Consider the following 16,315-nt stretch of genomic DNA (forward strand, 5'->3'; position numbering starts at 1 on the left):
TTTTTACAAAAATGGATGCAAATTGGTGCTGTTAGCATATTTTTGATTGAAGCAATACATCAGCACAGGAATTCAATTAATTAGAGTGATTATTTTAATTAACTAAAACGTTTAATTAAGGGTAAAATATACAGTTTGCCTTGATTTTACAGTAGTGTTATCTATAAACGTATAAAATTTCGCTCAGCAAATTTGAATAGTTTTTACCTGTAATTTTATTTCCTCAATTTGGTGCTATTTTATAAATCTTTGAAGATGTGAAATTTCAGTAGTTCTCTCTCACACACACACACACACACACAATGACACCACAAAGGAATAAACTCTCTCTAGATAAAGAAATTATTGTACTTGTGTATTTTGTACTGAAATGACACTAAGGCTGGGGATTACACTATAAAAGTTTTATAAAAGTTCATTTGTAAAACTCGAAAAATACAACCAATTAGGTGGTCGATTGCATTTGCTAGAATGTTTTTACCAATGCTCTTATTGGTTGCATATTTCAACTTTTATAAAAGTACTTTTATCAAACTTTTATATTGTAATCCCGGCCTAAAATATGTGCTTTTTAAAATACCAAAAAATTTGGAGGAAAGTTTGGTACAATGGGTTTTTGACCATGTATTCGCCATGTATGTTTAAATATACACGGAAAGGTTAAATTTCACATTAAATAGCAGCCTTGAAAATAAATATAAAAATAGTACAGGAAGTGAAAAAGGATTCAAGAATATAAACGGAAAAAAAATGTCCCATTCATAAGAAGAAAAATTGGTCCAACGAGGAATTTTCGAAAAATGTAGGTGAATGTTTTGGACTGAGTGTATATAGAGTGAAACCATTCTTAACGGTCACTCAAACAGTCCAAATAAAATATCTCGGGAAAGAAACCTGTGTAATGCATTAACCGTTTAGACAACAATTGGAAATCACTAAATTCCTCTTCAAAATGTCATATCTTTTTTTAATTAAGGTTTTTTTTATTAAGTAGGTTTTATTCAGATTTTCAACAGGTGATAGAATTAGGATGCTAAGGGGTATAGTGAAAAGTTTTCCATTGAGAAATTATTTTTACAAAATATCTGGGCTTGTCAGTGCTAAAATAAAAGGCTTTTATGGAGGCGAGATATCTCGTCACCGTCGCATAAAGAGTTAAGAATCCCTGCTTAGCGATCATCCTCAGATACGGTCATGGATACCAACTCCATCATTCATTCCATTGGATTAGAATCCGTATCAGGACACAAAAGTTATTCTTTCGAATATCATTTTTTCTTATATATTGATGAATATTATCAATTAATAAACATTTCAAAAATCTTGGTCGCATACAATTTTAGAAAGATGTGCTTTGTAAATTATCAAAAGATTGAGAAAAGAAATTTGTATAATGGATTTTTATATGGCCACGTGTTTGCTATGTACAGTATATTCAAACATACACGACACCATAGAGGGTTGAAGTTAAATTTTAATGAATTTTTTTTTTCAATTGAATGGAAGAAAATGTCTTTGAAAGACAAAAGCGTATATATATATATATATATATATAATATATATGCATCAAACCTTCACTAGATATTGTTTCTCAAAGTTATATGAAAGTTTCAAAGTTTATTAAATGTTAAAATAAAAGTCTTATATGTCTTTTTCCCCCTTTTGCTCAGGCAACTCAAAGTATACCTTACCTTACCTTTCGGATAGTCAAGAGTTGATGGACGGTCCCGGGGAACAGGGGTGAAAATAAAATAATAAATAAAATAGGCGAAAACTCTTGGTTGCTGAGGAGTGGCTCCGAGCTTAATCAATGGAGAAATCTCGACGTCATAGCCCAACAGCCAACGTCACATTACAAAGAATCGGAAAAGCGACTGCGCGGACTGATGAAGTGTGTCTGTGTTTGGCCGGGAACCAGGAGGTGTGGATAACTTATATAAATCCCATCGACGTTTCCAACCGGTCATTTCTAGACGTTCTGTGCGTCTTGAAGTTTCATTTCAACGCCGCATCTCTCGCTCTCTCTCTATAACAGCCTATCTCTCTTAGAAGTTCGCTTCTTGTCTTTTTTTTCCTAGTGTCTTTATCCTTAACTTATACTTAAGGGTCGTAAAAGTTTGAAAAATATGAGAGATAATTCTCGTTGTCGAAAAGCTTTTAGTTTAATTCTGCTGCTGGTGGTGCCAGCTATCGATCAGGTGTTTTGTGCTTCACTTAAAGGTAAGCGTAAATAACGGTGTATCAAAACTTCTACTCTATCTTTTCTTTTGTTACCGGCCGCGATTTAAAACGGAAACGGGAGTAGGGCAATAATTAGACTTTAATCACAAACGATACCCGCGCTATTATTTAATGGGAAAACTCCCATTTCATTTATTTTCTTTCGGTTTGCCCGTCGCCGACCACCTTAGCGTGTAACATAAAAACTTTTCGGAACTTTTGTTTACGTGAAATAAATTAATCTTTCAGGAGTTTAGCAAAGTTTCGCTGGAAAACTTGATTTCATTCCAATGCATCCCGTAACTTACATAAATCGGAAAATTTTCTTTCGGTGAAGTTAATTGATATACTGCAATATATAATTCTTAAAATAAATTTGAATATTTAATACACTTATATTTTCACATTATAAATTGTTATTGTTATTGTTATCACATAAATAACGATTGTTTTAGTTATTTTTTTCTGAGAAACATGATGTAAGTTTCGAGTGAGTTTTATCAAGATTTAAAAAATAAAAAGTCATTTTGCGTTATAGAAAAGTTTTTTTTTTGGTTTTTCACTTTTTTTTTTAAGTTTAATTAGTAGTGAATTTGAAATGAACAAAAAAATGTGTTCATCATAACCGGCACGTTTCTCCATTTACACACATTTTCTTCTTTATATAATGGCGAAACGTGTAACTGAACCGAAACCACGTGGTCGTGTAACGCATATGGTCAAATGACTTTTATTATCTTTTCCAACAAAATTTCAAGACTCATTAGCTTTATATATTACAACTGAATTTTTATCAATTTAAAACTTCGTTATATTTTTGTCCATACACTTTTTATAAGCGTATGGCACTATAATGCGTAAATCATTTCTTTAATATAATTATTTTAGGTTCATTCGTTCTTTCAAGAGCAATGAGTTAATCTTTATTACTAGTTTATGTAAGCTGGTTCATCTCACTACCTTTCATTAAACTGCAATGAGTATCACGTGTCTCAAAATCAAAATGAAAGTCTGTTGATTTTATTTTATTTTATCATATATATAATCACAGGGTGATTACTTAATTCCCCTTGCAGCATTTACTGGCAAACCGTTGATCCTAGATGCATACTTCCAATTAGAAAAATTATCTAAATAACGTGTATATATAGAACTCAGATACGTCATTCATGTTGCAAGGACTTGTATAGTTATCAAAATATAAAATCGAACTTTTTATACAGATACACTATCCTGAAAAACCCAATTACAAAGTTGTTGTCCCGTCTCTCCTGAGGCCAGAAAAGAAAATCCCACGTTTCCAAGTAAAATATCTGCAGAGATATTAGAATTCAAAAATCGAGTAAAGTTGGGAAAGAAACAAAATAATTATACAAGTCCTTGCAACATAAATCAGGTATCTGAATTGTACACGTTGTTTGGATAATTTCTGTTATTGAAAATATGCTTCTCTCTACGATCAACATTTCGCTGGTAAAATGCGGCAAGGAGAATCAAGTAATCTGTATGTTTACATATTTTCACTGATTCAAAGGTTTTTTCGTTTTAATTAACAAAAGAATTCTTGTATATTTAAAGACTGTTGTTTCATCTATTTTATGACTATATTTATGTTTCATTTTCATTAATTAATCATCAAAAATTAAATATAATCCAAAAACTATGCATTTATATTGTTTTATTTCACTAAAGAAAATCGTTTGGTAGCATATAAATGTAATGATGTTGTTTTTATTTTGTTTTGATTTCATCCGAATCAGTCGTTTTGTAACATCGGCAGGTGAAGAATAATTTGCTGGCGTCATTTATCAAGTATAGAAAAATATATGAAATGTTTTCTTTCGCTTAAAACCTTGTAGGTTGAGTTTTTGCTTCGCCGAAATTTATTGGAACAAAGTTTATTGAAGAACAATGCAAACATTATGGCATCATTACTGTCATGGCACCCGCAAAGAGAAGCCGACAGGGCTCTAGCTTGAAAGCCTAGGAAAATCAACTTTTTTCCAATTTCTTACGTTTAAAGTTAATAAGAAAATCCAGATAAAGGTGGCTGGTCTAGAAGACGACAGGAAATCTTGGTCTAAGGAAACGTTCCTGGATGTGGAGGCCCTGTTTGTAGTGTATAAACGATCTTAAATCAATCTTAAAGATCCCATTTATTTGAATTTTAAACGATTATCACATTTGATTATTCACACCAATTTTTATTTATTTTTTACTTTATTTTTATTTTTTTTTTTTGTGCATTACAAATGATGTATTCTTCTAATTATATCTGTATATTGTAAAACCATTTTGGGATGAATATTTTCAGCGGAGCTCTCACAAACTACCAGGCAACAAATAAAATACTGTACTTATGTGACATTACATTTTACTCCTTTTAATTAATATCCCATTAGAAAAGAATATTTCAGTTTTTTTTGTTGTTTTTCTTTTCTTTAAACGTTTCACATTTTTGTTACCAAATTTTGTAGATTTAGTCGAAATATGCTTCTTTTATGGTTTTTAATTTTACAGGTGATTTTTCTATCGGCATGTTTGAAAGGTGACTTTTCTGAGTTTTTAAACACAAAAACTTTACGTGATAATAATTGTAAAAGAAGAGTCTCACTTGAGAAATGAGAAGAGGCGTTATTTTATATTATTTTTGTTCATGTTTTGGTGTTTTCGAAATAAATTCATACAATGAAGTAAAAGGTCTAAAGACAAGGCTAGCTGTCCTTTTCTTTGGGTGGTTTCATCAATCATCTAAAACAAGTTACAACAACTTTCTAGCAAACATGATTGCTTAAAAAAATGGAAAAACAAGTATTAACCAAATCTAATTTCCCGTAGATAACATATTCCGTGATCAAGCTTCTCTATTTAGCTTAACACGCCAACCACAGCTCATTCGTAGAAGCATATGTCAAAGTTGATGATGCAGTGAATGTTACACAAACTTGGTTCTTTGATAGGAATCAAGGTCAAGCGTATATCCGTAAAGAACGGTATTAATTTATGAGGAAATGGTACCAATAAGTGGATTAAATTGCAAACGTTATAGATTCTATCAGGGACCTTGATTAAGGGAACCCAGACTTTGTCATCCACTGTCCCTTTAGTTACTCCAGTTACATGAAATCGCCATCTAAACTTTTCCTTTGGGCATTGCGACGTGACAGTACATTAATTACTCAAGCTTGAGACTAAATGCATCGAACTCACGAACGGAACTTGTCTCTAGTGTCATCTTTGAACAGAGAATTCCATTATTTCCTATCGGGTAAATCCTGCGCTTAAAATGTACGACTCTGTAATTTCAAGCCATCGTTGATTACTCAATTTCGGCCTTAGGGAAGATTAAATTGGACAGAATGTCTAAAGCAATTAGCTCCGTACCTCAAATCAATAACTTTATGAAATCCAATCAATCGAAATTTTAAGTATTTCATAATAGAATTATTTATTTCTTAATTACATACACAACTTTACGGATATTAAAAGTGCCGGTGTAAAACAATCATTCATAAAATCATATAGTTAATTAACATTCGTATATCTGATCAATTCTGTCAATGATACATTATATGTATTTGATATTTACAACCGTCAAATTCAATCATCAATATTTTTAGTTGAAAATACTTTTTATAGACTTCTTTAAAATAAATGGGCGTAAAGAAAAAATTACATTACAAATACACATTGGCTTAAATGAACCATCATTTTCCGAGTAATTTAATTAAACGAAAAACACCGAAAAAAGGTTAATTATCTCTTAAATCAATTTACTGCATAATAGATTATTTTCCAGGGAAATACAAAAAAAAAAACGGAATTAATTGCTTTATGCAACTAGATATACGTATTTCCTGGGAAAAAAGCTTTCTCCCTATCATTATTCTTTGACTAATCTATCTCATGCGTAAGAAATGAACATGGAACCATTTTTGTTCAAATAATTGATTAACCTTTTTTAAACATGTATTTACATCTTTTTCATTAAATCAATGCGAAACCCAAAGCTTAAATAAATTAAAAAACTTAAATTTTTTACTTTCTTTAGTAAAATGATATATCACACTACCTATTCATTATTTATCAATCTAACATTGTTGTCAAAACCATAAAAAAAGCTTAATGGTGTGATCAACGTATGTTTATTGTTATTCTTAATTTACTTTTAAGTTTTCGAATTTAAAAAAAAAAATTAAGAGTAACGGTAAAATGCATTGTTTTTCTGTGTTTCTCAAATGAAATACTTTGATTTATCACACATTTTTCATATACAGTTCTGTTTTGTATTATTTTTGTCCAATGAGATATTCGCAACTGCAGCAGTTTTCATATGTCAACGCGATAAAGTGCAACATGATGCGCATTTCAAAAATTTTTTGCTGAAGTTTAAGGGATGATTATTTTTGTAAAAGTTGTGTGATTGGGGCCGTTCAAGTATTTACGCCAGCAAATTTTTAGCCATTTTTGACCCCCCTCCTTGTCAGCAAAATTTTGTCATCTCTGCCTACTACTTCCTAACACATATTGGTGGGATCAGAGACGTACGCGGGGGGGGGAGGCGCATAGGGGGCTCGCCCTTCCCCCTTTTTTTTGCCAGACGATCAAAAATTTATTTTTTTAATGCGAAAGATATTTTTTAAAAAGAATTAAAATTTCGAAAGAAAATACCTTTTCATGTTAATATAATCGATTTCTGTCAATTTCAATGCTATTTGAAAGCTAAGAACTGAAAATTTCTTTTTTAAGAAATTCATTGAGACCCACCCTCTAAGCCATATATGCCCTTGGCCCGTGGACGAAATGTGGTCCTGGGGGTTACCTGATAAGGCACGCCACCTCAAACCCAATACAGTAAAAATAAACTAGGCGACAAATTTACAGATCACTTAGGTGATCCATGACACAGTTCCGGTTCATTTAAGCGGCCCGTAGCACATTTTCAGATCACTCAAGAACGCCCGTGGCACATTCACAGATTATTCAAGTGATCCGCGACACAGTTCCAGAACACTTAAGCGATCCGCGACACATTTAGAGATCCCTTGAGTGACATGTGGCACAGTTTTAGAGCACTTAAGTGCAGCTCTACATCACTCAAGTTACCCGCGGCACATTCCCAGATTACTTAAGTGATCCGCGGCATAATTACGGATTGCTTGAGTGACGAGCGGCACAGTTCCAGAGCACTTAAGCGGCTCGGAGGCATTTCCAGATCACTTGGATTAGGGATCCAGTAGATTAATCATCATTTAAGGATCACCAAAGTGGCTCTATAGGGGAATTTTCAATAAGTAGAATGTTAATTCAGGTGCCCACAATCTAGCGAAAGGTTTTTCTCGTTTTTTTGCGCACCGAGTAAGATGCCATTAAGAATATTTCATATTTTTATAAAGGATGGTTGATGACGTAAGCATCGTCCAAACCGCCCCTCCCCTTGTCATTAAAAGTCAGCAAATCGGAAATCCCTTTTCTTCCCCCCCCCCTCGACGCTGGCGTAATACCTGAATGACCTCATTCACCCAACAGACATAACATTTTAATGGTTTCTCATACTTTGTATTCTTAGCTATAGTCACGGACGTAACAACTGAATTCAATCGCTTTTCTGCAACATATCAGCCGTCAACGGCTTCAAAGAGCACTTGTAAGCTAAAATAGTGTACAGAGGTGCTTAACCTTTTAAAGCACGAGTGCCGTTAGAGTAATTTGGTAACGAAACCTGAGATGACGTCCACAGTGAAATTAAAATATTCGAAATTTTGAATTGCTTCGTTCTGAATATCATAATTAAAATTTCAGACAATCATTTTGAGACTTTAATGCAATAGTTTCACAAAGAACCTCTAAAATCTAGGTTAGAAATAACGATTGAACGCAAGATATCATTCGATCTGTAATTTAAACTGATGTTCCAAGAACATGAGAAGTTTTAGATTTGCAATTTCAAGAAGAGGAAAACTTTGAAAAACACTAGAACATTCGATCTCCCACGGTTCTGTTAGAATATTCACATTTTCTATCGATAGTTATTTAGATTAAGAAATACCATATCGAATACGTATACTTTAAACTAGACAACTTCAACCTGTTCCCTGTGAACACTCGTGTTAGGCCGGTAACACTATAAAAGTTTGATAAAAGTCCTTTTATAAAACTTGAAAAATGCAGCCAATAAGATCACCGGTTGCTTTTTCTAGAATGTAACCAATAACCTTATTGGTTAGATTTTTCAAGTTTTATAAAAGGGATTTTATCAAACTTTTATAGTGTAATCCCGGCCTTTTTCAAAATTCACACTAGTGGTCAAAGTTGGAGAATATGTTAGAATTGCCATATTGGTGCTCTTTTTCTGATGCTGGGATTAATGTAGGTAAAATATAATATATAGGTGAGATATACATCAGTTTACGAATTTTAGTGTGACGAATTTATTCGTAATTTTTCTGCCTCGGCTAACGAATATGAATTCGGCTAACGAACATTTTCGTTAATATATATACATGCTAAAATATAAGACAGTCACGTTGTGAGCTGAATTTTTTACGCCAATCATAATCAGAATTACAATTAACTCATACCACCATGGAATTTTTTTTTTTAGGTGTACCTTCTGAGAGTTTTTGAAATGTTTCATATAAAATGAAAGATTTAGCTAATAGAGAAAATGCATTCAAAGGTTTGTAACAGCTGGCTGATGCGAAGATATATTTTGGAAAGAGAAAATTCAACTGCCCCAGCGGAGAATCGAACCAACACCCTAGACCACTAAACTACAGAGGCAACGAATATCGCAATGGATAGTGGAGAGTGACATCATCCTCTGAAAATGCATTGAAGGAAAAGTAACCTACTATGTTTCCAGAGTACGCGTTCTTTTAGTGGAAGACTCTTACCATCAAATTGAACGGTCTGGACATTCTAGGAGCTTATTTTTTCCACCTGCATGTATCAGGCACAAAAATGAGATGACCAAATTACAAATGACTGGGGACACCTACAACCTCGACTGGGTTGTGGCAACAACAGCTTTAGTAGACTAAAGCTGTGTTGCCACAACCTTTATTGGTGTTGGTCGTGCATTTTAGTTTAAAATAAAAATATCTCTCTCTCTCTCATCTTCCTGTAGATTCCCATTCATTCAATTTCGAAGCTTGTTTATTTTAGCCTTCAATCAGTTTTTCTCTTTTTTATAGCGTTCTTTGGTGTTTTAAAAACTTACCTTTAAATTTTGGGCAGATCTGGAAGAAATCAAATGATTTTTCATAGAAGCTATGGAAAATCACGTTTCGGTAATCGAACGTGATTCCGAAACGAATCATCTTCGTTAGAAGAGGTATCACTGTACTTTTCAAAAACCGTTGAAGATATTTGCTCTAGGCAAAAACTAATGTAGGCTTTCTCCGATATCTAAACGTCGCAACGATAATGCCATAGATAAGCTAGCTTCCATTATTAGAATAAAAGAAAAAATTAGCATAACGCACAAATGGAAAAACTAATGTTGTTCGTTTGAAATAATGGTCAGTAACAACTCAAACACAATTTTGTTAAAGCATATGAACACATTGGCATAAATTTTCCATTCAGTAGCAACAGAATAAACTTTAACTGGATAAGGTCCGCGGCCAATGAATTATATTATCAGCATTTATATTATGTCATGACCATTGATAAATAAGTATGACTGTGGAACATACCAAAAAAAGTACATTTATGTAAACTTTTGATGTGAAATAAATAAAAAATTTTAGTGACATCTCTATAAGACTATTCAACACAATAAATTTACGAACATTTACTCAAAACAAGGATTTACCTACCAAACTACATTTAGATTTTAATGCAATAATGTTGTAAAATTTCATATTTGAGATATACAGGGTGTATAGCTAACAGCACGAACCGCATCATACTGACGAACCGTAGATCTTAGAGGCCTACTTGAGATTAGAAAAGCATCCAAATGACGTATAAAACTCAGATACGTCATCCATGTTGCAAGGGGTTGTATAGTTATTAAAATATAAAAATTAACTTTTTAACACTCTGTACTCAAATAACCAATTAGAAAGTTGCTGCACCGTCTCTCCTTATGACAACAAAAAATTCCACGTTTTTAAATACGATATTCACTGAGATATTTGATTTCGAAAAATGGAGAAAAGTTGGAGAAAAATATCAAATACTAACGGAAAACGCTTTTTATGCTCATTTACGCGGTTTTTCCCTAACTTTCTTCTTTTTTGAATTCAAATATCTCAGTGAATATTGCACTCGGAAACGTGGATATATATTTTTTTTTTGGCATAAGGAGAGACAGGGCAACAACTCTTTCTAATTGGGTTTTCGAACACAGGCTGTCCGCATAAAGGAGTTAATTTTGTATTTTAACTCTACAACCCCTTGCAATATGAATGACCAATCTGAGGTTCACGCGTTATTTTGATATTTTTTCTCATTGGAAGCATGCCTCTAGAATCAACGGTTCGCCAGTAAAATGCAGTGAGTGCTGTTAACTATGCTAATAGCTAATATTCAAATATTTTTCCACATATTCGTGACGGGTGGAAGAAATGTAATTCAAGAGCGAAATGCCTTCCGGAAACTTTCCATTGATTTAAATTCAACTTGCAAATGTTTTTATTTGTTCATAAACTTATTTAAAAAATTATTATTCGACAACAATATAAGTATTTTTCAAATTCTTTTCTCCGGGAAAATTTTTTTGTCGTATGTTGAATTAAGTTTTTTGTTTCTTTTGTTCCGGAAGATGGTGACTTTCACTTCCTTTCTTTTGTGTGCCGTTTCCTATTTTGTGAAACACAGAATAACATTTCGCTCCTGAAAACAAGACGCGACGTTGTTCTCTTTTCGAACAATGCGACTACAGATTTCTGTCACAACGTCCCGATGATAAAGTGAAATCTGTGACTCCATTATGACAGCAGTGTCATTCGAGATAGCACTACTCCCATTGTTAATGGGAAAGCGCAGATCTGGCCAGTGAAAACGAAATGAAAGACAATGTATGCTATTCATTCAAAAAAATATCAAGACTTGAAATGTGTTTTTCTGTAGAAAAAAAAAATTATTCTTATATTGTGAAATGTCAGCTTTCTTAAAAAATAAATTCGCCGCTGCAACACATCAAGGCAAAATAAACCGAAACACGAGTCAGAAAACATGTATATTCAGAATTTTTCACGATTGTCATATTTCTCGATGAATGTCAAGAAAAAAATTCTTCGTGAAGATGATATTCAAAATACGTTCTTTGTGGTGATTCCTCTATATTTGTTATTTTTACGGAATGGATAGATATCTGTCCATTTTAACATTTTGATGGATCAAAATTTTCAATTTCCTGTCCTATGGAATTTTCCGATTGCATGAACTTTTTCGCAGTCTCATGTGCGAAAAAGAAATGGTTGGAGCGAAATATAGTGTGATATAAAATGAATTATTTCGAATATTTTTCAAAGTTGGTTATAGCTGTTAAAAAATGGGTTCTATTTATCTCAAAGTATTTTAGTGAAAGATAAGTTATAAAATTTGGTGATCAAAAAATACTTGTTAATAATGATTATGAGCCTATTTGCTACCATGGGTTTATGAATAATCTCGACCAAAACTTAATAATCAATGCTCAAAATCATATACTGGTGTTTTTCCTGAATGGCTCGTCCTCCAATATTTCAAGGCACGAGTTCAGATGTTAGTTGAGATACTAATGTCAATATAATAGGCATGAACGTTGATGATATTGAAATAAATCTGTGTCTGTATTCAATCTGTATTCAATTCAATGTGTACTATAAGGAAGAATTTTACCAATGACTGAGGGTTTAAATTCAGAGTGGTGTAAGTAGATTAATCATCATTTTGAGAAAAAGAAGGTTTTACTAGTGATGTCAGATTCCCATGTTAAAAATTTTGTGATTTCGCAATCTAGAGGTGAACTATTTTAGCTGCGACTTTGTTCAGTTTTTCTTGCAGCAGTTAGCACTTCTAGACCCAATTCAGAATTGTTGAAAATGAGGCTTACACCACTCTGACTTTAACCTTCTGAAATAAATGATTTCAAATGGCAAAAATTAGGTAAAAATTTTAATATTAAAATACAGTTAATTTTTGTTATCGTGTTGATGTTTCACGAATAAAACTTCAGAGCAGGCTAAGTGAAGAATAAACTTTATGCATCGAATTTCCAGAAATGATATAAATCGATTGGTAACAACCATTGACAAAAAAGGATAAACGTATATCACATACTCCAAATTGACGCATACGTATATTAATGATCGATACATGTCTGAAATTCACCATCTTTAGTAGGTTCGAAGTTGTATGTGAATAATTTTTACATTAAATGCCATAAAAAAATCATTAAAAATGATGACTAATATTTGTATTTGACTGATGCAACATATACAAGTGATACAAGAACTGGCAAAGGCAAGTATTCATGTGGGTTTGAAAATTGATCTGCAGAAGACCAAACTTATGTTCAACTCCTTTGCTTTGAAGAAGACGATCCTGCTCAACAACACAGAAGTAGAAAGCTATGTATACCTGGGACAAGAAATTATCATTGCCAGCGGAATCGTTAATGAAATAAACAGAAGGATCAGGATCGAATGTAGCATTTTGGCAAAAACTGTGTAATTCTGAAGAGCCACATGCCATTATGCCTGAAAAGAAAAGTGTTTAACCAGTGTGTTCTACTAGCACTGACTTATGGAGCTAAAACATGGACACAAAAATGGAGCTAAACATGGATACAAAGGCTACAGACACCACAAAGGAGCATGGAAAGATGTATGTTAGGCCACACAAGGAGAGACAGAAAACGAATCACTTGGATAAGGAACAACACAAAGGTATACGATATCATGGAAAGAATTAAACGTCTAAAATGGAAATCGGCTGGACATATTTCAAGAAGACTGGACAACAGATGGACCACAAGTATTGTGGGTTGGTACCCCCCGTGGTGCTCAACGTCCGAGAAGGCGTCCCCACGCAAGATGGATCGACGAGATCAGAAAGTGGCTGGAGTGAACTGGATGGCTAAAGCATCAGACAGCAGAATGGAAAAATTTAGAGGAGACCTTCAACCAGCAGTGGATTGAAAACGGATGATGATGATGAACATATACAGTGTGTCCTTTAAGTCCTAATTCGGTCTCTATCTCATCAACCATTTGTCGTAAAGGTATGGTTGTAATTTAAGCAATGCTCAAAGAGAATTAAAAAATCACTCGGTATCGGTTTCGAGAGTGAAAATATAGCGTATCGTAAAATAAAAAATATAAATTTTCACACGGTCCCCCCTGTCCTCTAAATTTTAATTAGAAAGTTGTTTGCCCTGTCTCTCCTGAGGCCAACAAGAAAAAGTCACATGCTTTATAAGTATATTTGAATTCAAATTCCGGTGGGAAAGAACAGTATAAACTAACGGACAACGCATTTTTCCCTCGCTTTTATGCTGTTCTTTCTTAACTTTTCTATTATTTTTGTATTCAAAAAAATATCTCAGCGAATATTGCACTTTAGAAACGTGGAACTCTTTTTGTTGGCCTCGGGAGAGACAGGGCAACAGCTTTTTAATTGGCAGTTAGATGACGGGGGACCGTATAAAAATTTAGATTTTTATTTTATTTTATGACGCACTGTATTTTCACTCTCAAAAGTGGTACAGAGTGATTTACAAACACATTTTGTGAGCATTTTTTAAATTGACACCTTATCTCTGCAATGAACGGTTGATGAAATAAAGGTCGAGTTAGGACTTACAGGACACGACGTATAAGCACGTGATTAACCAAAAAATTTACTTTTCAAAACAGTTACTTCTATTAAATTCTAAATATCACGGTAAAAGGAACTTGTTATCTTTTTTTGATGTCACACATATACATTTATGAAAAATTCTGGCTTCCTCTGTAATAGATTTCTAAGAAAAGCGATCACCTTTTCAGATATTTCTTTTATTTATTTATTTATTTTATCCATTGGATATGTGCCAGGCAACGATCGTACCCCCGGCGGTGATCCAGTGAAACCCGTTGACGTCAAACTGTCATCTTAAATACAAAAGAGTGTAGTCGTCGTAAAAGAATAAAAACAAATTTAAAAAAAAAACTATTTTCGAAATAGATCCTTTTTCCTTATTCCTTCAACTCTAACGGCCGGATGAATACATCATTTTATTTGCAAAATATTTACAGAAAGAACATTTAAATTTGATACCATCTCAAACCATCTTTTAGTTCGCTGAAGTTTGTTGATTACAACAAAATATTCAATCAATTACGAATTTTTCTTTTAAACTCTCTAAAAAATATTCTGATTATTTTTCAAAAAGCAATTTTCCAATAGTTTTCCCCACCTTTTGTACTAGAGCTTTCTTAATTAAATTTATAAAATATTTTGCTTTTATTTCTAAAAAAAAAAAAAAATGATGAATAGGTATTTCAAAAACGTATGCTTTATTAATTAGTGATTTTTTTTCAAAATAACCGCTAATTAATTGCGAGTCTTAATCTCTTCAAATTACTTGACGTAAAGGCTTTGACTTTCTTGCATATCAGTTTATGTGTGAAGTTTTTTATATAACAATATTAAAATATAAACTGATATAAACTATAAAGCTAAAACATATATAAGCAAGAAATATTTTTTATCGTATATGAAATTCGCGAGAATTTTTTAACAATATCATTTACCGAGGGGTATACTGTATATCATATCTAATGGATTCCCTCATCTAAAATGTTGCTTGCAAAAGTGTTTTTACACCTTTAGAACGCAGAACCAACTGTATTTTCTTTGCACGTAAAGAAACCCATCAAATTTTCTGTGTATTTCAGGGTCAATGATCGTAACGCTGAAAATATTTGGGAAAGAAAATTACTTTTCTCGGATATTTGCTCATCATTCCATTTTTTATACATTCAAATATGAAATGGCGTTTGTGTTATTCTGTTATTCCGTCTAAATTTGTTTTTCTTTCAATAAAGCTACTCTGCGGTTTTCATTGATTATTTTTAGGCGTACTTTTTTAATGTAGTAAATGTTACAGTATGTATTTATTTGGATTAAACAGTTCTACCGCTTGGTAACAGTACGGTTAGAAGCATTAACTTTTGTTTTGTGCATGTAAGCATTTAAGCAATTTTTCGGAGTCAGCTTGATTTCAGATATCGGTCTTTATTTTAGTCTTTATTACATTGGTTTTCTGCGGTTCCCAACTTCAAGGCGCAAATGCGAGCCGATCTCCCCGTTAAAAAGACTCGCCACAGAGAGCAACAGGCCTACAAACAGTACAATTATTCAGTTATTACACTTCACTCACTTCATTTCTGGAAAATAGATGGCATTCACTGAAAAATCATACACAACACTAGATACGCACTCAGACTGTTAGGTACACACACTTCCGGCACAACTCACTAGGTAGTAAATGGCGATGGACCTGAGTTGTGCTCAGTTTGAAAGAAAGAAAGTATTACATAAAATGACCAAAGAAAAATAGCTCAATTGATATTGAGCAATTTCATAATTGTTCTGTACAGTTACTTATCAGTTATCACTCTTAGTCACTTTTAGTCAGTTTTATCTTCACGAAAAGTTTTGTTAATTATATTTTACTAACCCCTTAATGGGTATAAAGTATGGTATTAGGTATATATATTAGATTCTATAAAAATAATTCTCTATGAACAAAAAAAAATCAAATAAAAATCAGAAAATAAATATTTGTACTTCGTCCAAATAAATGTTCAATTAATGTACTTTCTTCATCCGAAACTATACTTTCTTGCGGAAACTAAACCCTCACTTATGATAATTTGAGCTCTCGGTAATTACATGTCATCAAAATTCTTCGACTTAACAAAAGCGTTTTCAATTTCACTTTCCTCTAGGCAGTTAGAAAATCAATTTCTTCGGCAAAATATCCACTGAAAGAAAAATACACCTAAACTTTCGACTTTAGGTGATATTTAGTTTGTACGGGCTTCATTAATGCGCGGCTATTTGAAACAACGTAAAGATATATGAAACAAGAGAAAACTAATCAAGTCATTAA

At 32.8% G+C, this 16,315-nt stretch overlaps 1 protein-coding gene across 1 annotated transcript in view; it reads left to right on the forward strand.

The window, feature by feature from the left end:
- The first annotated feature begins 1,893 nt into the window (after positions 1 to 1,893).
- Positions 1,894 to 16,315, forward strand: part of LOC149079932 (uncharacterized) — a 40,326-nt gene continuing 25,904 nt past the window's right edge. The window contains exon 1 of the mRNA XM_089238819.1: positions 1,894 to 2,220. Coding sequence (XP_089094945.1) covers positions 2,127 to 2,220 — 94 coding nt within the window. The 5' untranslated portion in view covers positions 1,894 to 2,126. The remainder of the gene's footprint in view (positions 2,221 to 16,315) is intronic.

The sequence above is a fragment of the Pholcus phalangioides genome, unplaced genomic scaffold, assembly GCF_987345545.1.
Source record: "Pholcus phalangioides strain wild (caught in Gottingen) unplaced genomic scaffold, Ppha-v1.0 ptg000011l_1, whole genome shotgun sequence".
In the NCBI taxonomy this organism is placed as follows: Eukaryota; Metazoa; Arthropoda; class Arachnida; order Araneae; family Pholcidae; genus Pholcus; species Pholcus phalangioides.